Below are 26,516 nucleotides of genomic sequence, written 5' to 3'. Positions count from 1 at the left end.
CTCTATGACAGTGGTTCTCAACTTTCTGGCCCTTTAAATACAGTTCCTCATGTTGTGACCCAACCATAAAATTATTTTCGTTGCTACTTCATAACTGTAATGTTGCTACTGTTATGAATCGTAATGTAAATGTCTGATATGCAGGATGGTCTTAGGCGACCCCCGTGAAAGGGTTGTTCGACCGCTGAAGGGTTCACGACCCACAGGTTGAGAACCGCTGCTCTATAAGCACCATATAGCAACAGTCTTTTCTAAAGGATGCCATTTTTTTTTTTTTTTAAATAGGAGGACACCAGCTCCATGCAGGATGACCATTCTTGGCAACATTAGCTTCCAAAAAGGTTTAAAAAACACACATGTGTTTCTATGTTATTTGAGATTGTAATGGAATAAGGATTCTCATATATCGTTAGTGTAAATGTAAATCAGGGTACTTTTTTTGGAGGAAAATTGTTGATACCCATCAACATTTTACATGCATAGCCTTTGTCCCAGTGCGTGTGCTGCGCAGCATTGCTGTGCACACCTGCCAGTGCAGGATAAGGTGTCGATGAGGAAATTCGGGCCCAGCACCAAGGTTCAGTGGATGACAGTATATCTAAAAGTGGAATATTATGCAGTCATTGAAAGCATGAGGTAGGCCTATATGCACCCATGTGAAATGTCCACATGTGAAGTGGAAAAAGCAAGTCTCAGCGTGCATAGTTTGCTACTGTTTTTAAAAGGCGTGTTTATGTAGCTAGGCTTTACCATCTGAAGGCTCCGCTGGGAATGATAACAGTGGTTACTTTTGGGGAGGGGGCCTGAGGGACTGGGGGTGAAGAGTAGAAAGGAGACACTCGTGCTTGTTTGAATTTTTTTTGCCACGGGCATGCATTTCCTTTTCATTGTTGATGTTTTGAAATGAACCAGACCAGGGAACTGATGACAGAGTTACTGAGTAAAGAGCTCTCAGCAGTGGTGTGTTTCTGAAGGGCTCTGTGTAGCCCAGATACAAAGCCTTGCTGTGTCCAGGGATGTGTGCAAGGGATGCCGGCGACCTCTGGTTACCTACTGGGTTCGTGTGGCTCCTTCCCAAGGCCTAGCGGCTTTTCTCATTCCAGTAAACATGGACAGCCGCGCCTCTGTGCCATAAGCCCTCTTTCCCACCTACTAGCAGGGACAGTAGGCGTGCAGGTATCAAATGGTGGCCTGTTAGCGGCAGAAGAACGGGAGAAGAAATCATGCTTAAATGCAGGAGCAAAGTGGAAGCTGTCTGGATATGTTTGCAAAAATTTGTGTTCAGAAAAGTAGGTCATTTATTATTTATTGTTTATTAAATACCTTCCAAAAGGTCCAAAATACCACTGGGACCTTAGCTAGGACTGCAACGTATGTGCAAGAATGGCACATACCAAAATATCAGCTCATTAGTTCAAGTCCAAGATAATTTTCCCTTGAAATAGAACCTCCTATTAAGTTGAAATAGTCAGTGGTACAGCATCCTCTAATTTAAAGATTTTAAAAGAAAAACATAATCAGAAGGCCCGGTTTTCAAAATTGCTGCTAAAAGCTAACAAATTAGCTGGAAGGGAGGGATGAAAAGGAATAACCTCTCTTCAAATAATAAATCTACAAAGTCCTCTGCCACAAAAAAGCAGATCCTTGTAGTTTTGGTCTCTTCCCATGAGATAATCACCACCTTGCTAAAAATGGGACCTCCTCCCTCCCCCTGCCCCCCCCCCCCCACACACACCATCCCCAAGTGGGGAAAAAAAACATCCACCCAAAGTTTCTACTTGTTTTTACCATATATTCCAGGGGTCTATATGGGGTTTTTGTTTGTTTTTACATTTATACAGTTTACATTGCTTGACCCATAAATAACATTCGGAAGATTAATAGGGCCATAGTTTTAAAGACTATTTACACAGCCCCACCATGCATACAGAGCCTTTTTAATATTGGGGGGAAAAAGTCAAAAAAATTGAACTCTCCATCACTAGGCAATATAAATTTGACCATCTAGACTTATAAACCCTGACTAAAATACAAGCAATCATTTCATCCATAAATGCTGTTTCTGGTTCCCTAACAAATCTAGCACTGCAGTGTAACAAACATCTTGCAATTCAGGGATATAAAAATATCAGCTTTAAAATCTGAACTGTACATTATGTACATTAATATTTGCACCGTTAAATTAGGAATACACTTAAGTCTATGAAATACTACATTATAAATAGCAAAGTTTTTTTGTTTTGTTTTTCAATCTGGAGCTGGAGCTAATACAATAATACAAAGTTTACCTGGCTAAAGAGGATTGCAAGGGGACGAGGTGGCCTCGTGGGATGGGGCGCACAGTGTTGGCTGGGTCAGTGTGACTACGTGCATGCCGCACAAGACAGACCGATCAGGCCTGGGCCAACCTGGCGTGGACAACGACAAACACTATTGCTTTACAAAGGCGGCTGAAGTTCTCCGTCGTCTAAAATCAATACCCCCGTTCAATCACCTTATGAGAGTTTCTAGAAGATTCTCTTGCAGACTGGAAACCAAAGCTGCTATGCAACACCCTAATGTACCTGACTGGCACCGTCCGAGGAGGGTAAATGGGAGAAATCACACCTTCTGAGTGTTCATCTGACACTGTAAACAGCAGTCGGGGGGGCTCATGTACATGGGCAAAGCACTTTAAACTATTTTAGCAACTTTCCTACGAAAGAAAAAGGATATGAGTCAAGAGGGTTAATGGCTAAGTTGAGACAGAACCGCCACAGCTACTGGGTTAAGAAATAATACAGTTTTTGCCCTTGTGTCCCTTTTTCTTCTTGGGTTTAGTCATGCCTGGACCAAACTGAGGCGTGGGGAGTGCAGACGTGGGGCTGGAAAGGTCGTCTGTGTAGTAGGCGTACCTCTGTGGCCGGGGCTGGGGGATCGGTTGTCCAAGAAAATAGCCTTCTTCTTCCGAGTCGGAGGAGGAGGAGGAGGAGGAGCACCAGGAGTCGTCGTCCTCCCCGTAGAGCCCCAGGAAGCGGGGCACCTGCGGGCTCTGCAGCGCGTAGTCGGAGGTGGCGTGGGCATAGCGCCCGTAGAGGTCGGCGTTCTGGATGTACGCCTGGATCTCCCGGGCGCTCTTATTCTGGATGAACTTCTCGTAGTTGTCGGGCGTGTACAGCCGCAGCCTGTCCTTGGGAGGGTACTTCCTCTCCGTGACCAGGTTCAGGGCGTTGTCGGAGCGGGACTTCCTGCTCCTCCGGCGGCGGTGGTGCGGCCGGGACCCTCTCTCCTCGAAGTGGTACACCCGCCTCCGCGTCCTCTCGCTCATCGGGGGCTGCCGGATCTCCAGGTTGTCATAGCTCCCGTTGTCGATGACATCATCTGAGAACTTGACCTGCTGGGGCCTGGACTGGGACTTGGATCTTCGGAGCACTGGCAGGTGGACTGGTTTCTCCTCCGGCATGATTTTCTCTGGGCACAGCTCTGAACCGAGGCTCTTTAAGGACTCGGCGCTCCGGTGCAGCATGGAAGAGTTCAGAGTCCCCATGTTGCTCATCTTCTCACAATCTTCTGCCTCTATCTCCTCAAAGTTCTGCAGAGAATATAAGGATGGCCTTGGCTTACTTTCTCCATCCACCGAAGCCCCTACGAGAAAAACCAAGACAAGGTGTGAGTCTCAGTGACCCTAACAGTCTGACAATTATTACAAACAAGCTACTGAAAGGAAGCATTTCAAAGAAAATTCTCCTCAATTTCAATATTTGATTACCACCCACCAAGTAAACGCAACATGCATATAAAGAGAGGAGGTATGAATTTTATTACTGACCCGAGGGGCACAGCCTTTCTTAGGAGTCCAGTTGTTTTAGAGCCAAACACTAGTTACAGAACATGGCATGAATAGCAACAATGTAAAAGCTTTTCATAAAAATCTCATGATTAGCCCTAGCTGGTTTGGCTCAGTGGATAGAGTGTTGGCCTGCGGACTGAAGGGTCCCAGGTTTGATTCCGGTCAAGGGCACATGCCAGGGTTGTGGGCTCGATCCCCAGTGTGTGGGGCGTGCAGTAGCTGATCAATGATTCTCTCTCATCATTGATGTTTCTCTCTCTCTCTCTCTCTCTCTCTCCCTTCCTCTCTGAAATCAATAAAAATTTATTTTAAAAAAATCTCATGATTACAGTGGGGCCTTGACTTACGAGTTTAATTCGTTCCGTGATGGAGCTCATAACTCAAATTACTCGTATGTCAAATCATTAAAGTGAACAAGTGAGACACGTGATGCTGGGCTGATGTTGTGGCGTTCACTGTGACGTTCGCCGCGCCAACTAGCGGTGGGGTTTCTGAAGCTGGCTCGTAACCTGAATTTTAGCTCGCAACTCAAAGCAAAAAATCGGCTGAGAGACGGCTCGTATCTCGAAAAACTCGTTAGTTGGGACACTCGTAAGTCCAGGCCCCACTGTACTTTATTCACATGACATGGAGGAATTCTGCCTCTCAATCCATTAAAGCCAGATTGCTTCACCTGAGCATCTCCATCAGCCCCTTAATTGCATCCACATGGCCACTGTTATTGTCCTCCTCGTACACCTACACTCATTTTCTTCATTGCATACCGAGACTGTGGTCAGCAAGCCACAGCCCAAGGGCCACATCCGGCCCACAGCCTATTTGTGGCTAGAGTTTCACTGGAACACAGCCACGCCTACTCAGTTACATATTACCTACAGTTGCTTTCCACAATGGCAGTGCTGACTATGTGCAACAGAGGCTGCGTGGCCCAGAAGGTCTATCCAGCCCTTCACAGAAGAAGTTTGCCAGCCCCTATCCTAGACTGCCATCCATTCTTCTTCCCCTTCAACCCAGGAAATAACATGTCACCTCCAGATTAGTCTTACTTTGAAACTTTTCCCAAAACTGATACTGTTCCCCCTTTTTAGAGGGCCCAGGCAAGTAAAGATAAATGAATACCCAGCAGACAGGAAGTGACAGTAAGGACAGGTGTGGCCTGGTGTCTAGTAGGTACTAGAGAACTTCCTGCTTTCTAAAGGGAGCCTAATTCAGTCTGTATTGTTAAGGAATGTCTAGCCCTAACACTTGATGTGTACCAAATGATGTCTATTTTTTTATAAACTCCTAATATAAGACCTAAAACACAGGAGATGCTAATCCTGGCCAGTGTGGTTGTTGATTGGAATGTCGTCTGTGCACCAAAAGGGCACATGCCCCAGTTGCAGGTTTGATCCCCGGTAGGGGGCATGCGGCTGGCAGCCAGTCAGTGTAAGAACACTGATGTTTTTCTCTCTCTCTCCTGCTCCCTAAAAATTAATTTAAAAATCTTAAAAAATTTTAAAAACAAAACAGGAGATGCTTCATAATTTAGTCTCATCCACCGCTGCTCAACTCCCCTTTGACAAGTCCAACAGAAACCTGGCTCACCCCTCCTTGCCGCTGCAGCACCTGGCACAGGGGCATTCCTGGCGGCAGGCAGCCGCTAAAGCCTTTCCTGTCTACATTACGGAAATGTCACCTTTATGAACGGACTTGATGTCATTTGTCTGACTATAATTAGCCAGGTAACATTTTTGCATCCAAAGACAATTATTGCCAATATGAAATACAGGAGGGAATCTGGGTTCCAGGCTTGATCTTGCCTTTAAAAATCTCTGTGCAGTTAGGCATTTAGCCTCTGGTAATTCAAGTTCTTCATTTAGAAAATGCAATATCCACTCTCTACAGCTCAAGGTCATTTTAAGGATACAATATGGATAACTGACAGGAATGTGCTTTGAAAACATTACAGTGAAATTATTTTATATTCTGGGTTAAAAACTATACAGCTGTTTTTGAGCTATCTGTTGCCACAGGGCAATGCAGGGAAATACAAAAAATGTTATGAGCTTATAAAGTGGCAGACTGATTTTAATAACTTGAATTTTATACAGTATAATCCAAAGAGTACAGTATCTTTCAGACACAGATACAGACTCCATTATCGAAGTAAGTCAGTTTCTTCCTCTTTAAAATAAGTATAATAAACCTGGCCAGTGTGGGTCAGTGGTTGAGCATTGACCTATGAATCAGGTCACCATTCAATTCCTGGTCAGAGCCCATGCCTGGGTTGCAGGTTCAATCCCCAGTGGGGACGTGCAGGAGGTAGCTAATCAATGATTCTCTCTCATCACTGATGTTTCTATTTCTCTCTCCCTCTCCCTTCCTCTCTGAAATCAATAAAATATATATATTAAAGAAAAAGAGTATATATCTATTAAGAATATGTATGAATATACATGTGTGTGTGTGTGTGTACATATACGCACACACATTTGCATGTTTGTTTTGCTATACGGTGTTTGGCATTGGATGAGACTCCTTCCTTCCCTTGGTCTCCAGTTTTAATTACCGTAGCCCCTCCTGGCGCTGAACGGTAAATTTTCACAACAGACTTTTTAGTGGCTCTTTTTCCAAACACCGCATAATCCCTAGATTACGTACCTGTGATGTTAGACAAAGCCAAAGAATCCATAGAATCCCGGACGCTCTGCTCCGGTTTCAAGTCTGACAAGCACTCCAGGGAATCTTCATACCATTGTGCTTGATCGTGATTGTATCCCGAGGCCCCATGGTCCAGATCCAGCTCCTGGAGCCTTCTGCTGCTTGCCGGGCCTGGGTGGCTGCCGTACGCAGAATCTCCCAGGCCATCTTGGGACTGTGCCCAATACATATCAGATTGGTATTTTTTACTCGCGAGGCTCTGGTTATTTTGCTTTAACTCGGCCTTATTTTTAACCATGTTATCAGATATCCAATGCTCACTGGCTCGAATATCGATCTCGTTGGGCTGCTGCTGAAAGAGGCTTTTATCACCAAACTTGAGGAGGAGCTGCGTCATATAATCTTCATGCTCGGCCCATTCTTCGGGGTCTTCTGGGGTTTCGTGCTCGACTCTGCCTTTCCAAAAGTCTTCATTGACAAAACCTGCTCCCTGCCTGGACAGACTCAGGTCATCCAGCTTCCGGGAAAGGGTGTCGTCGGCATTGCCTGAGAGGCCAGGGAACTTGTAGTTGAGAGCAGGGGACAAGAGGAGAGACTGTCTGCACTGGTCCGCTGACCGGCTGCTTTTGCCCATCCGGACACTTCTTCTGGAGTCTCTCGACCGGGCGGACTGAAACGCAGAGTCGGAGGAATCGGAGGCGTGGACGTCTTCGCCGAGGCTGCACGTTTTTGAGCAATAGATCTGACCTTGTTTGGGGAGGAAGGGACACCCCAGCAGAGAGGCTTTGCACTGGGCACAGGAGAAGCAGGCTTCTGTCGCGTGCCAGTGCTGCCCGTCATAGGTCATCTGGGCGTGGTCCACACCTGTTTTGAAAAAGGATAGAACAACAGGCGATAGTTCAACCTTGAGACAAAGGGAGAAGGAAGAGATGGAAAGAGGGGTGATGGGAATGTTCTGCTTCTTGACAGGGTTGTGGGTCACACAAAGTCTGTATCTGCGAATTGCCTACCTGCTAAAATTTATTTGTAACCCCCAAATCAATACTTGCAGTTTCCAAGGTCATTTTCGGACATATGCAGAGGGGCAAAAAGTTTGAGTTGACCAACATATATGCTCCCAGGTGAGGTCAAACAAGGTGACCCTCCGCCTTTGTCTCTGCTCTTATGCTTTCAACAAGTGGCATATTCGTGGTCGACTTATACCATGTTTTCATTAGATTTTTGTACTTTTTTGGTGCTTTTGCTATTTAAAAGGCCCTCAAGCATAGTGCTGAAATGCTGTCTAGTGATCCTAAGTACAAGAAGGCTGTGATCTGCCCTACAGAAAAAAATACATGTGTTAGATAAGCTTCAGTCAGTCACATGGTACAGTGCTGCTGGCTGCAAGTTCAATGTTAGTGAGCCAACAATATATGTGACTAGGGGCGGGCAGGAACCTATCCCTGTATTTCCCCCAGGAGCAATGCTCAACATTCCGTAAGTCAGGCAACTTTGTAGAAGGCAAATCCCTCAAACGAGAATGGATTCTATATTCATTTGTCAAAACTCATAAAACTGAAACATTTAAGATCTGTACATTTCACTGTATGTAAATTATACCTCGATTTTAAAAACAAAACAAAACAGACTGTGGAGCATCCTAACGGCTGATGGGAAGGAGCCTGAGCAGACAGGCGGGGCTGTGACTCACCGATGTGCTCGCCGCAGGTCTCGCAGTACTCCGCATACAGAGACTCGAAGCAGCCACAGCAGAACGGGCGGCCGTCCTTCATGATGTACCTCTGCCCTCCCAGGACCGTCTCACACTCAAGGCAGCAGAAGTGCTTCATGTGCCAGTGGCGACCCTCCGCTTCCGTGCACTCATCCGCAAAAATTATCTGTAAGAGGAATGTGAAAGCAGAGGATGACAGAAAATCACTGTGAGCTATTTCCAAGGCCACGTCGCTTCGATGGCTAACCTTGTTTCTGACAGCCCCAAGCTTTACTCTATCTCGCTTTAGCTATAAAACAAGAGCAGTCATTGAAAATGTGAACAAAGAGAACCTAAGTGCTTGTTCAAACTTTATAAATGTCCAACCCCCATGCTGTCCACCTGAAACCAATGTAATAGTGACTGTCAACCATCATTGAAAAATAAAACAGATTTCTTCATTGGAGACCATTAATTTGGTCATTATTTTGCTCCCCAATCGCATTTTATCGGCATAATCTGGCAAAGAAGACATTCACATTGAAATGACTCAGTGGTCTGTGTTTTAATAGGAAACTCATAAAAATGTCTGTGGAGTCAACATTTACGGCAACCCAGACGCTGGGCTGTGTGAGCTACACTGCATAGCTGCGGCTTCGCTTGACCTGTGGCCATCGGCAGACTAAAGACTCCGTTCTTTTCATTTTCGGTTTCAAAAAAGACTTTCAAATATCATTTTTTTATTGATAAAAAAACAAACAACTTAAAAAAAACCCCAAACAAAAGTATGAAGAAAAAACTGAATATTCACTGTCACTGAGTGAAGGAGACTCAGGGAAAAAAAAAATATATATATATATATATATATATATATATATATATGCAATGAGGTACTCTGGATTGGATCTTAGAATAGAAAAGACACATTAGTAGCAAAACTAGAAATCTAAATAAAGTGTACAGTTTGGTTGATGGTATAACAGCAATATTAGCTTCTCAGTTTCAATGCACATAATGCTGTGGAAGATACTAACAACAGGGAAAGCTGGGAGAAGGGTCTAAGGACCTCTAACACCTCCAGCTCTTCTGTCAATCTAAAATGACTTTAAAATAAAAAGCTTAAGAAAAAAATTCCTTTCACACCACCATCCCTTCCCACAGGCCCCACAGGTAACCACTGTTAACGGAGCGCAGGTCCTGCCGTACCGTGTCTGGATGTATACAAACAAGTGTACAATCTTGGTTTGCTCCCCCTTTCCCTCCCAGGAATGAGATCATCTGCTCCACTCCTCTTGCCACTTGTTTTTCCCTCCCATCCATCAAGAGCCTCCCACTTATCGATGCACAGACACCTGGGCCCGCTCTTTATTTTGCTTAGATGTGAACAGTGGAATATTGGCCGACTGGGAGCTTATTTTTCCCAGTGTGAAGGGGTGAACTTTTTTACCTCGTCACATGCCGAGCACCGTGGTTTGAGCAGTTCAGCATGGTGCCTGCCACAGTGAATTTTTCCGTCCTGATAAAAGTAGATGAGGTCCACCAGCAGCTCGTTACACGTGAAGCAGACAAAACAGGACGGGTGCCAGCACACTCCGGGGCCCGCCCGCGAGGCGAACACCGCAATCTCGCCGCCGTTGATCTTCAACCCGCACTGAAAGCATAAAAGAACGATCCTCCTGCGATGACGGGATTCTCAGCCTCTCCACTTGCCACTAAATCCCAAATTTGTCAGGAAAGCCTTTTATTTTTCTCCCCCCCCCGCGAGTGATTAAGTAGCTCCTTAATGCTGGATTATGTGCGATTCTCAGCTGAAATGAGCAAGCCTCCCAGACTTCCCCACTCGGCTGTTCCTAAGAAGGGTTTCGGCCAACGCACATTACGGGTGGTTTTCCTGAGCCAGCCTCCTGCTGGATGCGTTTCTGGCGCTGAGAGTGGCCGGTAAGGATCTGAGGGTCTTCATTATGTCTGGCTTTTGTGAACATGAGGTGTATCCTAGCACCTCCCAACCTGCCGGGGCCCTAAGGGGAGCAGGAGGTCACCCGATGTTTGCCTAAGGGCAGACCGACTCCCCGTCATAGACGGCAGTGAGCCAGTTATAAATGTGAATCCCCATTTGATAAAGAGCTAGGCTGCCTATCTTTGGCTTAGTTTTTGGAGGCCTTTGGGGCCCACACGTGTGCTAGCCCTGTCACCCTCCCACCCCCAGCTCACTCCATCCACATCACCACCACAGGCCGCTCATTCTAGGAAGGGCTACCTGCTCGCACACGGCGTGCATCACGGCTCTGGACAGAAGTTTGATGGTGCCTCTTCCCAGTGCTTCCTTCTTCCGCTGAGCACTGAACACTTGCAGTTCTTTCTTCTCCTCTTCGCTCAGAGACTGGCAATACCGCACCTTCGCGGAAGGAACACAGAAGCACCACACTGGAGCGCGTCCCCCTCACCGGTTCTCCATTTCCAGAAACGAACGGCTCACTTAATGGCCTGCCCCCGTGCATCGCCAGTTTAGAAATAACACCTGACCTTTCACTGACTCAAAACTACAGCCTCTAGCAAAAGGGAAAAGCAATGTAAAAGAACACTCTTTTCTTAAAATATGAAATGTTTAATTTCAACTCTTGTCAGCAGAGACTCTAAAACAATGTAACATATGAACCTTTCCACAAAAGGTTTAAACTTAACTGCCACGTTTGCTCTCCCTTCTGCAGGCACTCAAGTCAACTCCGGGGCCTGAACTACCGTGAGGCATTGAGCCTGGATGAAGGGGCAGGGCGATCTCAGGCACCTGCAGGCCCCTGGGCGTCGGTGGGTGGCTGCAAACACTATAAAAACCAACTTGTGTTGCCTGCACTGACACCCTTTTCTCGCTGAAAGAATGGAAAGCTGTAGTCTCTGGCCACATTTCAACTGAAGAAAGGCAAGTGATGGGAGGAGCTGGGGTTTATGAGGGACATCTCAATGCTTCGTGTTTATTTTCTTAGCCTTCTTCCTGTTATTTTACCTCATTATCATGTGGTGGCAACTGGTACAGAAGCTGTTTAATTCGATGTTTCTCTCCAGGGCTGTTAACATATGGAACCTTTTCCTCTGGTAAGCAAGCAAAATAGAGCTGGATCTGAGGAAGAGAGGGAGAGAAAGACAGCAAAGGTGAGTGTCTTAGCTCACTCCATCTTAAAAAGTTACTTGTCCCTGCAGGGGCAAGGTCTGGCCTCTGGTGCTAATGAGAAGACCAGCTGAGCCAACTCGCACCCAGCTGCTAACTCTTCTTCAGGAATGTCATTTGCAGTGACAATTAGGGCCATCATAAATTACACGCCATAAAATATGCACATTTAATGCCACAATTCCCCAGGGTCAGCGAGAGAGTCCTGGGTGAATGCTACAAATGGCCACACAGGCTGCGTGACACTGTCCCAAACCCCGCCAGCACACAAGCACACTGAATTTGATCTCTGAATTTTACATGTTACAAAGACAAAAAGCTGTTTTGTTACCCTCTGTAAACTCTCCTTATCGGGTTCTCTCCAAGCATCGGCTTTCTTTGCTTCCATGGGTGTTATTTTCTAAATACCGGAGTCAATTTCCCCAAAGACACTGGAGGGGAGCCATACTGAGCTAGACCTGGTTCATTTGGAAAGGAGAACTCCATTTTTTTCTGTTTTATTTAAAGGAGCATCCCTTCATGAGTACCACAGTGCTGAGAAAGAAGGGATTCAAGAAAGAAAGACAGGAGATTGGGGAATTGGGGGCCTGCCCTGCTTCAATGCCTTAGTATCTCACAAAACCTACCCACCCTAAGCTTCTATTAAGGGGTTCTTTTTTTGTTTTGTTTTTTAATATATTTTTTTATTGATTTCAGAGAGGAAGGGAGAGAGATAGAAACATCAATGGTGAGAGAGAATCATTGATCAGCTCCCTCCTGCACATCCCCTGCTGGGGATCGAGCCCACAACCCAGGCATATGCCTTTGGTCAGAACCTGGGACCCTTCAGTCCGCAGGCTGACGCTCTATCCACTGAGCCAAACCGGCCAGGGCAGGGGTTCTTTATTAATAAGCAGTTTGTCAAAATATCACTTTCCTATCTAGTGCACCGGCACTCCACCCTCTCCCCACTGTATCAGCGACAGCAGCTTCTGCAGTTATAAAAACACTGATAACACCTGTGTGCCAGGTGTGACGCTAGGCCCTCGAAGAATGAGGAGCCCCTATTCTCAAGAGAGTTTCCACCACACAGGAAACAGCCATAACTCAAGCTACTGCACACCCAGTCGGCACCTTTTATTTCAGACTATGCCTCAGCCCACATGATAATATTTATCACCTGCAATTTTTAACAAGTTCATCATTATAAGGACATTGGGAAAATAAAAATAGGCATACAGAATGTTCTCGTCTTCCTTAAAATAACAATCCAGACAAAGCCCCAAATTAGCTCTTCGATATTAGGGTTCCATCCACACTGAGTGGTGACAGATTCTTTTATGTGCAAGGTTATCAAAGGTCAACCCAATGACACTTCAGATGGTTTCTCCCAGCTCTGCATTTTCTCTCTTCCAAAGCAAAAGCTCTGCTGAGAGCTGGCATGGAAACTTGCCTCTTTTATTACCTTTTTGTTGCTACTGAAGTTTTTCAAAAGGTTAAATTCCTCTCATTCTCTGCAAAGGGGCTCATCAGAAACCCACATAACAAACGCACGTGCAGTGCTCTGGGTTCCGGTCATCAGAGCATCCTCCTAGGGCTTCTGGACCCAAGAGCCCAAGAGGAATAGAAAACTGTCACTGAGAAACCAAGTATGACCTTGAAAAGCAAACCTGTAAAACCATCCAAAGGGGAGAGCGGACTGAGGAGGGTATAGTGTGCCAGTGTGGCCGAGAGGTCCTATAAATCGTTAAAAATTCTTTCAAAATCTGAACTCATTGAAAAACACCACACGGGACGGCCAGGTTCCCACCTGCTCTGGTCGAAGTCCGGGGGGCACCCAGGCATACTCCTCCAGCGCACAGCCAGAGTCATCATCTGACGTGGAACTTCGCTGGCACCCGAAGGCGAGTTTGCTCATTTTGGGCTCCATCTCCAACGGCATAGCAACGTTCAGAGGCTGGTTTTCTCAGTCACAGGACATCAAACAATGGCTGCTGTGGACAATATAAGAAAAAGCAAAGTGAAAACCTGCAGGCATGGCCCTTATTGGATGCTTGTGTACATATAGCTGGGCTCCCAGAAAACACCCAATTTACTAGTTCACCGCCCCCAGGCCCACCGACACTTAAAATCAGGACTCCATAATGCAGAAATAGCCCCCTCCCAGCTCCGCATTTCAGAAGATGCCACCAAAATTACTTTAGTCCCAGTGGTCCTTCGAAGGTGCGTCTCCACACAATTATTCATTGGAAAGGTTTAGGAAAATTGCCTTGCCTGACACATCAGATTAAACTTCCCACAAATAACATCCCTGTGAAGTCCCATGAGTTGAAAAAAGAAGTGTGGGGACTGTGCCTCTTCCCACCTTGCCCACTATGTGCCATGAAAAATGGCTCCAGACCCCATTCCACTCTCCACATTTCCTCATCGATTTTCCCCACCCAGGCACTGCTGCCTGTGGTGTGGGTCCACTGGGCCAAATTGCTTAGGTTTCAGGTTTCTAATAAAGTTCTGAGAGACACTAAACTTAGTTTAGTCATTGGGTAGAAAGAGCACAGTTAAATCCTTATATAGCATGTTAAATCTGCAAGCCCTTACTATCTATGGGCTGCAGTCAGCCAGACATTCATTAATGAGTTCCTTCAACAAAAAATAATTGAATCCAAGCGCGAGGTTAAAATAAAACCCAGTGTGCTGACTATTAGTGTTGAGCTGCATTATTAGCAGGCATCCACTGAAACGTTATGCAGCGCCTACTGTGTGTGACATGCTACAGCCTGCTATTGGGCAAAGTAAGATGGAGGTCCAGGTCTGAAGGTAGTCCCCTCAGATAAAGGGCGATAAAGGTGTCTCCATGACAGTCCCTGCCTACATCCCAGGGAACTCTGTCATCACCATGTATGTTCCTTATAAGTTGTTTTTTTTCTGATTTTAAAAAATCATTCCTTATCCCAAGGCCCTAAGAAGAAACAAAGATACAAGATTTTCAGAATCAGATGAAGCTTTTTATAACTGCCCCTTTCCCTCTATAAAAAATTAGATAATTAGCCCAACCCAAGTTTAGAGAAAACAAGGCTCAAGGAAGTTAAGTGACTTGCCCAAGGTCAAATAGCTAAAATAAAAGCCAGAGTCTAGACCAGCTGTGGGCAAACTACAGCCCATTTGAAATGAATAAAACTATTGAAAAAAAAGACCGTACCCTTTTATGTAATGATGTTTACTTTGAATTTATATTAGTTCACACAAACACTCCATCCATGCTTTTGCTCCGGCCCTCCGGTCCAGTTTAAGAACCCATTGTGGCCCTCAGTCAAAAAGTTTGCCCACCCCTGGTCTAGACCAGTGGTTTTCAACCTTGGCTGCACATTAGAATCACCCGGGAATCTTTTAAAAATCCTGATTTCTGGGCCTCATCCTCAGGAAATTCTGTTTCTTTGTTATGGGGTGGTGCCACAACAAAGTGGTCTGCAAACTGCGGCCCCTTGAGTGTGGCTCTTCCACAAAATATCACGTACAGTGCGACTGAAACTTTGTGGCCACACTCAAGGGGCCAAAGAGCAGCATGTGGCTCGCGAGCCGCAGTTTGCCGACTACTGGTCTAGACTATGTGCCTGCTATATCAGACTTCCAAAAATTATTCTGCCTTAAAAAATTCCCTTGTTTGCTTAAACAGGGAGGAACAACCTCAACACTTCCAGACTGAAACTGAGTCATTTATCAGTGATTATCTCAACGCAACTCTAAATACTTCCCATGTTGGAAAAGGTTACCTACGAAAACCTATGATTATGAAAACGTATGGCTTTTCTTTTAGACGTCGAAGGACACAAACGGAAGGCCAAACGCCCAATGGCTGCGGTCTTCCCCAGCAGCAGGAGCAAAGCCACACAGTAGATATTATTCCAACTAATAAATTTAACTTTCATTCACACTGAACAAAAAGTAAAGATGACCTCATTTCCTACACCACCACCGGGAGGTTATGACCTCGTAAACAGTCATCATTTCACACAGGTGCAGCTCATTCATGTCTTGACTTAGGAAAGGCTTTCTAAACACGGGGGCGTTGCACTTACTCCTCAATAAAAAAGAATGTGTTAATGACAGAACATTTCTTGGATTTAGTCTTTTGCTTTCGTTTAAACACACACACACACACACACACACACACACACACACCACTAATAAACAAAAGCTTCCATATGTCCCAAACTAGAGGTTAAGAATTTAATTAGTAACTCAAACACCTCCCCAGGAGAAGGGGTATCTGCAATGCAATTTCACCTGAATCATGAAATATACCAATTTGTCCCTTGACACATCTGGCCTAGGAGGAAGACACCTAGGTATCTACTCTGCACAAACTTACAAAGAACATAAATATTAAATAAAACCTAAAAATTAAGTGTCATAATCTTCTAAGACAAGAGAAAACACCACAAATGAAGATAAACCATGGATTTTCTAAGGTAATGCAGAGGTGCAGATTGCCAAGGATCCGAGTTCCTTTGAGGGCTGTGTTCCTTGATTAGCCTTTTGTGGCGAAGGTACATACATGTCTATCCTAATCAAGGTAAATCAACTTCTGCACTGCAGGCCACAACCCCCCACCTCCCAATCATCTGGATGTGCCGCCACATCTCAGGCCTGCAACTCGCACACACCCTCCCGGCCTTTCCACAACCCACACCGAGCACTGCATTCCTCGACTGCCTGGAGAGACCAACTGAAGGGACCTGAGTGACAGTCACTGTATCACAGGCACGGCTTTTGGTTTCATTTGTTGGCGCTCTGACAGCTAACACAGTTTTCTCGGCCTTGCCTGTTAGTGTTATGGCATTTAATCGCCACATCAAGCAACCCAATCAGGGTGTATCTTGTTAACAGAGGAGGAGCCGGCCTCGGAGTGATTTGCCACAGGTCAACTGTCCAAGGTCAGTAAGGTCACTGGCAGCAAGCACCCTTAGAACCGGGCCTGTGATCTCAAAGCCCTCAGCCCCACACTGCCTCCCGAAGGTGGAGCTGTTGCCCCAGCTCCCTTTCCTTTGGTGAACCAGCCACGCGACTGCACTGCAGCACCCAAAAGGACATCACTGGGTGGGAGACCGTCCACGCTGCCCAGAGAGGGACTTCGAGGAGAAGGTAGTTAAAAGGATTATAAAAATTCAATGGCCTTATGCATTGTTGCTTCAGAGTTGATTCTTTGGAGAAAGCCTCTTTCTCTTTCCTTTGTGTCAGCAGATAATTACACAAAATAACAAATCACTACATTTATTAGAAAGTTCTCAGAGCTGACCAAAAAATAAACATTAGAAAAATAAAAGGCCCAGCTGGCGTGGCTCAGTGGTTGAGCACTGACCTATGAACCAGGAAGTCACAGTTCAATTCCTAGTCAGGGCACATGCCCGGGCTGCGGGAGCCTGCAGGAGGCAGCGGATCAATGGTTCTCTCTCATCATTGATGTTCCTATCTCTTTCTCCCTCTTATTTATTCTGAAATTAAAAAAAATATTTTTAAAAAATAAAAGTTATATAGCATGACCTCCACCTACCAGGTTGAGGTAAGAGATGCTTTACCACTGGCTGTTTTTCTTTACTAACAAAAAAACTTGATTTTGGATTCTTACATTTTTTTCTTTTTTAAAATGACCTGTATTGGTCGGCAGACCCAGAATATATTCTTAAGCCTATCACTGTCTCCTGGCACATCATACAACTGCAGTTGACTGCTGAGCATGTTCTTGCCCTTGCAAAAGGTTAAAATAATAAAAATATCTCACAAATATCCCTTACGAAGGCATGTAAATGACTATATGGTATTTGCTCTTCCTAATGACACGTAAACGTGACTGTTTGGTCTGCCAAAATACCTCCTTTTAGGCTACATATGAAACCATGCGTGAATTAAATCTGATAGAAAAATTCCATTAATTTCATTTCCAGGTGTTGGCTCTTAAGGTTAATCATGGGAAAGAGGGACACAAATCAGGTTTACAAATTGGGTTATGATAGAGCAGTGGTTCTCAACCTTGGCTGCACATTAGAATCACCTGGGAATCTTTTTAAAATCCTAATTTCTGGGCCTCATCATCTGGAAACTTTGTTTCTTTGTTACTAATGTTGTGGCCCCACCCCATAACAAAAAAAACAGAATTTCCGGAGGATGAGGCCCAGAAATCAGGATTTTAAAAAGATTCCCAGGTGATTCTAATGTGCAGCCAAGGTTGAGAACCACTGTGATAGAGGGTGAAAATTTTTCAAGTTGTTTGGTGTGGGGTTTTTGTTTTGTTTTGTTTTGATTTTTCAGAACCACTTAGATGTTCCTTTATTTATTTTGTATTTTACTTTTGTAAATGATTTTTATTTTGATGTAATTTCAAACTTCAGAAGAGTTGCAAGAAGAGTAAGCAACTCCCTTACAGCATTTGCCCAGACTCATCAACTGCTTACATTTTGCTTCATTTGCTGTATCATCCTCTTCCTGCTCCTCTTTCTCACATACACCACACACCATTTGAAAGTCTTTATTTTTCATATTCTCTTACCAAACCATAGTTCAATTAAACATAACTGTTTAGAAAATGTTCATTTAAAAGACAAACAATGTGCAAGAATTCATATTAGATGCTGGAGATAAACGGAATAAAAAGCCCAAATAGTTCAAGCCATCGGTATGCTGTGATTATAGGGAGGCAGGTTTATCATCCTGGTCTTGAAATGCTGTAATAAGCTGAATGAACTTAATCACACATGAATGACAACTACACAGTAGCCGTTCTGTACTAGGTCTGACCCTGCTGAGGAAATGAATCAGTAGGGGCCCCACCTCTCCACCATCTCTTTATAACTCTGGATGTAAATAAGCCTCGTAATGCAGAGAGATGTAAACGTTTTCAGGGTTGGGTTTGTTCATGTCCCAGAGTCTGACCATTAAGGAAATGTGAGCGGAAGCAACACCTTTAAGAACGAACACCACCATCAAAGATGGCACTGAAGTCAAGCACAAAGAGCAGGTAATTGAATTAAAATCGAGCAGGTTATTATGTTTGCAGATTTTATTTTCAAGAGAAGACTAAAAGCCAACTACAGGAGTCAAGGAGAGAAATGATGACAAACAGGAAGAGCAAGACGTGGACACAAGGGTGGGGAGAAAGAAGCCCACGGTTGGGTAGAGAGAGATAAGAAAGACAAGGGTCGTCATGGGAGTAACTTCATGCCAGTCAGACAACACAAAATGGAACCATATCCCCCCTTTGTCCTTTTTTTCCCTTCCCCCTTCAGAATCACTAAATAGCTACTTCTTTCCATTTAAAAGACCCAAAGATAAACAGCTCCCAGATGTATGACTTCTCCATCATCATAATGGTTGGGAGCACATGTGATCCAAGGAAGAAGCAATCCTTAGGGAATGGAATCTGGTGCTCTCAGCATTCAGTGGACGCAGCCCTGAAGTCTTCATGCCTTTGACAAGCCACCAAACATCTTGGGGCCTGGTTCTTAAAAATGGCATCTATTTTCTAAGGATATGAAAGTTTTAAAGAAGAAAAAGTTATATGAACATGAAGAATTAAAGTTACTATTGATGTGCACCAACTGGCATTGTTACTTTCCCTGTGACTACATAGATATCCTTGAAGCTAACCAGCAACATCTGGAATAAGAACAACATGTTAATAAAAAAAAAAAAGCACCGAATGTTGACATGTGAACATGTGAGTTTCATCTTTTTTTTTTTTAGTTTGGGAAGGCTCTAGCTTCCTGTAGAGCAAACAATTTTGCCAAACTATTGACCACCTTTCCCAGCTGCCTTGGTTTCAGATCCTAACCTAACCCTACATAAAATTTCTAACACGATACACACAGTGCATGTGCAATCACATGCAAGCGTATACATGTGCACACACAGCATGTATAATGGTCTACAGAGCATGTCAGGGTCTTACCAGTTGTGTTATGGAGAGCAACAATTGTAAGGACCCAGTATATGCTTGGCTGTGAGGTGGTGCTTGTTACCCAAATTAGAGTACAGCTTCATTCTCCAACGTGGTGATGTAAGGAGAGGTTTCTCATGAAATTTACTGCTAGATGCATTCACTCCATTTACTCATTCACCCTTATCTTTAAAGACAATTATTGAATGGTTCTGGGAAAAATCAGAAAGAAGGCAATTGACATTTATTCCAAAAAAAAAGCCAGAACTGAAAAAAAAAAGTGCTGAGAATACTTCCAAATTCCATTATACATTCTCTTGCTTTCTTCAATGATGGTTATATGTGTAAATTCTATGTGATTTAGTCTTTGGCTGATCATCTTTCCACTTTGAGTAAAAAATGAACAGCAGAAAAACACTGGCTTTGGGATTCAAGACACAGGAATTCTAATCCAGCCATCCCAGCTGGGCGTGACCTGAGAACCTGGTTCCTCGACTAGAATATAGGGCCGGTTCCAGGGCTACCGCACAACGTAGAGCTGATGGCCAGGAGAGCATGGCACCGTGGCTAAGACGGTAGACAACTTTTTGTAAGTTTTTTCTCTCCATGTTCTCACGATGTCTGGATTCCTGCTATTTGAGTTTCTTCTTAAGTAAGTAACCTTTTCCCTTTGCCCACAATCAACAACCTCCAAATCTTTTAAAATTTGTTGCTTTCAATATGCTGTAAATTAGGCAACTATGCCTTTGAAAAAAATTGTCTAAAAGTATATAGAATAATTATGTTGTGGACAAGGGCTTAGGCATTCCTCCCATAAGCACAGTAATCACTGGTTAAATAAGATAACATACAGTACATGAAGGTGTTATTCGAATTAAAAAGTGGTTTTATTATTTTGCAATGCTATTTTGGTATTTGGAGTCCATTTATTTTCTAATGAGCTGTATGCTGCATCCAGAGTAGCTAAGGATTGTTCTTTTGATTGACCTTGACATATATATTTAAACCTTTATTATTTTCCCCTGAAGCTTAATAAGTCAGCACAGTATATGAAGGTCCAGAGGCAGTAAACAGTGGGCAGTTTCACTGGAAGACAGATTCTTCCAAAGAAGCAACAGTGGATGGCAGTGGCAGCACTGAGTGAACTTTCAAGTAGTACCTGATATCAGGCAGAAGACTTTGCAGTGGTTCTCAACCTTCTGGCCCTTTAAATACAGTTCCTCATGTTGTGACCCAACCATAACATTATTTTCGTTGCTACTTCATAACTAATGTTGCTACTGTTATGAATCGTAATGTAAATATCTGATATGCAGGATGGTCTTAGGCGACCCCTGTGAAAGGGTCGTTCGACTGCCAAAGGGGTCACGACCCACAGGTTGAGAACCGCTGCTCTAGGCACTGGGAGAGGACAAAAAGGTTATGAGTAGGAGGGTGCCATTCCTGGTCTTAAGGAAAATTAATAGGATAGAGATGGTCAGGAAAGAGAAAGGGAACCTGGGGGGTACCTATTAGCCCATTATCACCAAGAGAGCCTAAGCATGTTGGCTTGGGGAAAGAAGGTAAAAGGAAAGAGAGAAACTGGGTCAAACAGTTCTGAGTCTTACCTGACTGAAACATCTGTCATGCACCAACATGGAAACTACATAGGCAAGTCAGACGGAGAGTGAGTGTCTGAGGGAGTTGAGGAGAATGGATTCAATCAGACACATACCGAGGTGGTAACCGTACATCAGTTCTAGTATGGTCCCTATAACATCATTCATCATTTTCTTGGACCAAGTCGCCAAATCAAATCAAAAGCACGTGAACAGAAAACAAATTAATTTTCAGTGGCTGCCAATGTAAATGAAGTCTAGGGTCACACCCCTAATTACAGATACTTTCCCCAGTGTAATCCCACTCTAGTTCCTATGTGAAGACTACCCTGGTATGGTAAGATCCTTATGAATAAGTATTTCTCATGTGAACATGCCCAGGGGAGTTAGAAATCCTTTGATCACCAAAACCCAGAACAGATACTGATTTGTCGAGTCAGTGGGCTAACATTCCCCAGGTGTCCCCTGCTAAGTGCCATCCAGGGGACCACTCGCTACTTAACAGCTTCTTTGTTAAACTGCTTGTTAACAAGAAGGTGCAGGTCACACATACCCAGGGCAAGTTACTCTACTCTTCTAGGCTAAACATGCAGGCGAATTAAATTTAACTACAGGCTCATTTGGTAGCAGGGAAACTTGTAACACTTCCATTCTTCTCAGTACACAAAATAAAACCCTTATGGATGCACATGTCTTCTTGTTTATGATGTCCTTAACTTAAAAAAAAAAAAGAAAAAAAAAAAGCCCGAGACCTATAAAGGGCATAGGCTAGCAAAATGACTACAATGATCTCTTTAAAATTTTCACATACCCAAAGAGCATTCAATGCCTATGGCCTGCGAAAGACCAAAGTCACTACTAACAGAGCATAACCCAATTTTACTTACGCTGAAATGAACTGTAAAGATAACTTGAATAAAGGGCAAATATATTTCGTATAAAAAATAAAAGTAAAAACATAACGAAGGTATCTGAAGATACCGCTTATGAACCATCCCTTTACTAACACTACTTGGTACTAGCAATCAGTGGCATGAGGCCATGTGTCCTTTGGCATTTTCTGTGTTTTCCAGGTAAACGTCCATCCAACTGGTACATTTTCCCAACAACTGAGTGGCCTGTCATGCATGCAGCATCCAATTGCCAAGAAGCTATCCATTTTTCCAAGAGGAAATGTGGGCCCTGCAGGGTGTCCAAGCATCCTAATTTCATGCACAAACACATTCCACGACAGTAAGACAGATTGCTGAACAAAAGGAGGAAACACGATGACAAAGCGTGGTCCCCTGCCAGAGCGACGCTTTCGGGGTCAGGTTATTTGGCTGTAAACCGGCCTATCAAGACCAAACCCCCAACGCATGCCGCGGTGTCAGGCGCACCACGCCAGGCACGGTTCCAATGGGCTCATTATGTGCTCCGTAATGGGGAGGGGGACGCAGGTCTTTTCTTAAAACCGTGTTCCAGTCAGTCTCCTATTGATTTTCTGAATTTCTATTTTCAACCGCGGCCCAAGGAAACGGCAGCCAGACTTGACTCCAAGGTACACAGAGACTCGGGTTTCACCCTGTCACCTGTTGGCTTCTGAACAACACTCCTCTTTGTGAAACGCACAGCACTCATTTGAAACAAGTTTCCAGAGAAAACACTTCAAGAAAGTGTTTGAGAAGTCACAAGACTCGAGTTGTAAAAACAAATTCCACACATAGCCTGGTGTATACTGACAGAGATGAATGTGGAAACCCGAGCTTTTGAAAAAAGGGGGTCACAGGAGGGGAGCCGGGGGAGAAAGGATGCCACCCTTCTTCAGGGAAAATTCAGCGGCGGCTCTGTCGAGGATCCGCTGGGTCCACCCCACGCCCGCGTCGGAAGACACTTTGGAGCAGGCGTCGGCGCCCCCTGCGCCCCGCGATGCCGACCCTCCGTGCGGCGGTGGCGGCTCGAGCCGCCAGGGGGCGCCCCGGGCCGTGGGTCGCGTCGGTCCCCCGGCTCCCTCCCGGTTTCCGCGGCCTCCCGCACCCGGAGGCCGAGCTCAAGACCCAGCGGATGCGAGTGAACCCCTTCCCAGGCGCCGACGCGAGACCCACCGAGAAGAGTGGCCCGGTCTCCGGGGCTGGAGTCGCCTTCGAACCCCCTTACCCGTCTCCGGAGGAAAGCCTCGCGCCGCCTCCCGGCGTAGGTCCCCTCCGAGGAAGAAACGCGCCCCGCGGCTGGACGGTGGTACCGAGTGGCCCGGGGCCCCCAACTTCGGAGGAGAGGCCTCCTCCCCGTGGGCGCGCACCGACGCGCGCACCCCTGCAGCCCGCGGCGACCAGTCCACGCCGCCCGATGCCACCCAGCCCCGGACCCAGACGGCGGCTCCCACCTGCGGCCGCGGGCAGCGGGGCCAAGCGCGGCCTGCAGCCCCTCGGGGCTCCCGCCCGGCCCGCGGGTTCCCGAGCCCCTCGGCGAGCACTCGCCGCCCACCCGCCCTGCGACCGGCCGAGGCTGGCGGCCGGCGCGCGGTGCCCCTTGGAGGAGAACAGGGCAGGGTGCCCTCCGGGTCACCCTCGCCCACCCATTTCCGGAGGAGACCCTAGCAGGGAGGGAGCAGCGAGTGCCGGGCCCCCATTAAACCAGGGCGGGCCGCGCCCCCCGTCAGGGCGCCGCGCCTGGCCCCGCCCGGCGGGCGAGGGGGTCGCCCCCGCCCCCGCCCCCGCCCCGCCGTGACGCACTCTCCCTGGCCTGTCCTCGCCGAGCCCACTTTCGGTGCAACGCGGCGATTCTCACCCCCGCAGTCCGCAACCGATCGTGGGGGGTCGGCAAAAGGTCCTCCTGCTCCCCGGAGACCCTCTGTCCCCGCCGGCGTCGCTAGCTCTGCTCCCCGGGTTAGAGTCGCGTCGTCCAGGCCACCGCATCCCCCAAGTCCCAGCGCTGCGCCTCCCCGGGATCCTCCACCGCGGAGAAAAACCCCGACTCCGCTCCGCTCCGGGGGCCCGCCTGGGACCGATCTTCAAAAGTAACCAGAGCCCGCAGGAAAAAAAGTAACCATTTCGCTTCCTGCCGGTCCCACCCTCGGCGGGGCGCAGCGGGCCGACCGCCCGGCTCGCGATGCCAGGCTGGCTCGATTCCCCGCGCCGGTCCGCAGGAGGCGCCTGCCCAGCCTGATCTCGCCGCCGCCCTCTTTCCAGGAACTGTCACTGCTGACCGTGCCCCTGGCAGGTCTCCACGAGGTCCTGCGAGCACGATATTCCTCGAAAAGCTTCCCACCCACTTGGCCCAGCCTCGCGGCTCCAGCACCTACCTCGGTCCACCCGCTCCATGGCCGCGAGCCCTAGTGAGCGGAGCGGCGGAGAGGCGAGTCCCCAAGACGCTTATGTAAACTCCCCCTCCCGCAGGTGCACGCGCGGACCACAGCGCGCCGGGAGAATATGCAAAACCACCTCTTACAGAAATCATCTCCGCTCGGCCCATAACAATGATGTCAGCAAATGGCAGGCTGAACCGAGTTCTCCCTAGGAAGGGCTCATTAACATATGAATTCTCCCCGTAGGACTTCTCTTGCATTTCGAAGCGATGCCTACTGCTTAGCGCAGGAGATTTATTTTTATCAGTAAATAACAACAAGAGAAAAGGAGCCAGGTCACGGGATGCACTTAATCAAGTACCTGACTGAGAGTTTTTATAAGTAGGTTAAGTGAATATCATTATTCGAACACCAGAACCTGCCAGCCCCACACGTAAGGCTAATCTTGGTTCTCAGCTATTTCTAGGTACACCAAGAGAAAGTGCAGCTTGGCATTAGGTGTTCACAGAAAGGGCCAAGAAAAGCAAAAACGGAACCTCAAAGCAAGCCCAGAAAGAAGTGATAAATATTTGCAGCAGAGGTCTGAATCTGTTCTCAACGACAGATTTTAATTTCTGCAATAGCCTCCTTATCACATGGCGATAAAAGGAAATGGGGAGAAGAGGAGGCAATTATTTAATAGCTTTGCCATTTCATAAAAGGCTAGCAAATAAAAGCAACTTAAAACGGTCAAATTCCTTTGGTATCCTACTTTTTTATTTTTAACTTTTTTGGTTAGGTAAAAGAAAAGAACCTGGGAGTAGTTTGCAACATATATGCTCCTACAGTACACCACTGAACAATAGCTCATTGTAACTGTGATTTAAAAATACACAAACAAGTTGCCATAAATAGAGCAGTCAAGTAAATAACTCTGGCCAATTTCTGTTATCTCTGCTGGAGAAGGTGCTTTTTGTTTTGTTACCTTTTTAAAGTGGCAGAGATAAAAAAAAAAAAAAGGAAGGAAGGAAGAAAGTTGTGGCTCTGCTGGTAGGCTAGCTTGGAAACACTGTTTGAGACAACGGGATTTGAAATTCAAATTGACTCTCTGTTGGGCAGTGTACATTCTAGTTTTTGAAGACAGGTCCCAAACAGCTCTAAGATAGAGCTCCTCCAGCCTTCAGACAGTGTGGGGATTTGTGGGAGGGCGGGGAGAGGACTTCAAAGGGCCTCTGTGGAGCTGTGAAATTAACAGGAATACCTAGGTTAGATCTCCTTTTTCCTGCTTCATTCTGTTTGGGCTTCCTCCCGGAAGTCATCAATTGACAGTATCTATTGGACAAATGTGCAATCAGTTATTGATATAAACCAAACTCTCTCTTGTCATTATGGTAAAGGGAGGATCAGCACGCCAATGGTTTAAGCCAGGTGGATCCTTTTTGAAACAGCTTTTGAAGGAGGGTGACACACAGTAGCCAAGGCTACAGAACCTTCCCGACTACAAACTGTAGCAACACTTCTCAGAATTAAATGCCAGCCAATTACTTATAAATACTGTTTGCTGCATTTTCAACAGGTACTGTCAGCTTTATTGCTTTTGTAACTTTTTGGATGATGAAGCAGTTTGGAGACAGTTAAAAGCTTCCAGCTAATGTTCAATCTGAATACTACAGCCCATGTAGTCTGGTCTGAAAGGCACTGTTTTTGTCAAGGGTGAATTTACAGGATGGAGAGCAAGGACCCCCACCAGCACCTTTTTGTTTCAGCCAGGTGGGAATATTCATTGCTTGCAACTCACACTTTAAGGGAGGCTGGGAAAGGAAAGAAATTCACAGGACTTGGTTCCCTCACCCCATCCTGGTCTCTACTCTACTCTCACCTCCTCAGAGAGGCCTTCTCCAACCCCCTCAACCCCAAATATCATCCCTCCTTCCTGTTCCTATTTATCTTCATAGAACTTAGCTTTGCTTCAGGTCTGTGTGTTCATGTTTGCTGTCTCTCTCCTCTGCTAAAAGGTGGGGATTTTGGAGATTCACTCCTGTATTCTCAGCATCTAAAATCATGCCAGGCACATAGCAGGACAAGTTCAATTAACAGGCGTTAAGTGAATGAATGATTTTGGACATTCTACTCAGGCCCTCACAACTATACCATACCTGTACAGATAACTCTATTTCTAATCTAAACCCAGACTGAACTGCAATGTCCTATGGGAGGAGACTGTGATAGAAAAACAGAGAAATGCCAAGGGCATTTGTTTGTCAAATGCCAGCCAGCTTTATTGGGTCTGGAAGAAAGAGGAAAGTACGAAATATAAAGTACAACATATACTGGTGCTATTCCTTGGTTCACCTGTGATTTGTATATGGTGACCTTGAGGTCCGCTCCGTACCTTTTTTTTTTTTTCCAGGTGTAAAACAGA

The 26,516-nt window shown here is 45.9% G+C and overlaps 1 protein-coding gene across 1 annotated transcript; it reads right to left on the bottom strand.

The window, feature by feature from the left end:
• Positions 1 to 1,771: 1,771 nt before the first annotated feature.
• On the bottom strand, positions 1,772 to 24,221 carry PRICKLE1 (prickle planar cell polarity protein 1). The gene is made up of 8 exons (XM_081082831.1): positions 24,113 to 24,221; positions 13,115 to 13,298; positions 11,164 to 11,277; positions 10,420 to 10,557; positions 9,610 to 9,813; positions 8,163 to 8,349; positions 6,473 to 7,336; positions 1,772 to 3,624 (listed from the first exon to the last, which is right to left on the bottom strand). The coding sequence occupies exons 2-8, from the start codon at positions 13,244 to 13,246 to the stop codon at positions 2,768 to 2,770; spliced, it is 2,496 nt and encodes an 831-aa protein (XP_080938957.1). The 5' UTR covers positions 13,247 to 13,298; positions 24,113 to 24,221; the 3' UTR covers positions 1,772 to 2,767.
• Positions 24,222 to 26,516: the final 2,295 nt, after the last annotated feature.

The sequence above is a fragment of the Myotis nattereri genome (genome assembly GCF_964212035.1).
Source record: "Myotis nattereri genome assembly, chromosome: 2".
Taxonomy (NCBI): domain Eukaryota; kingdom Metazoa; phylum Chordata; class Mammalia; order Chiroptera; family Vespertilionidae; genus Myotis; species Myotis nattereri.
The sequence above is the reverse complement of the archived record's forward strand: the minus strand, read 5'-3'. Positions and strand labels throughout refer to the sequence as shown.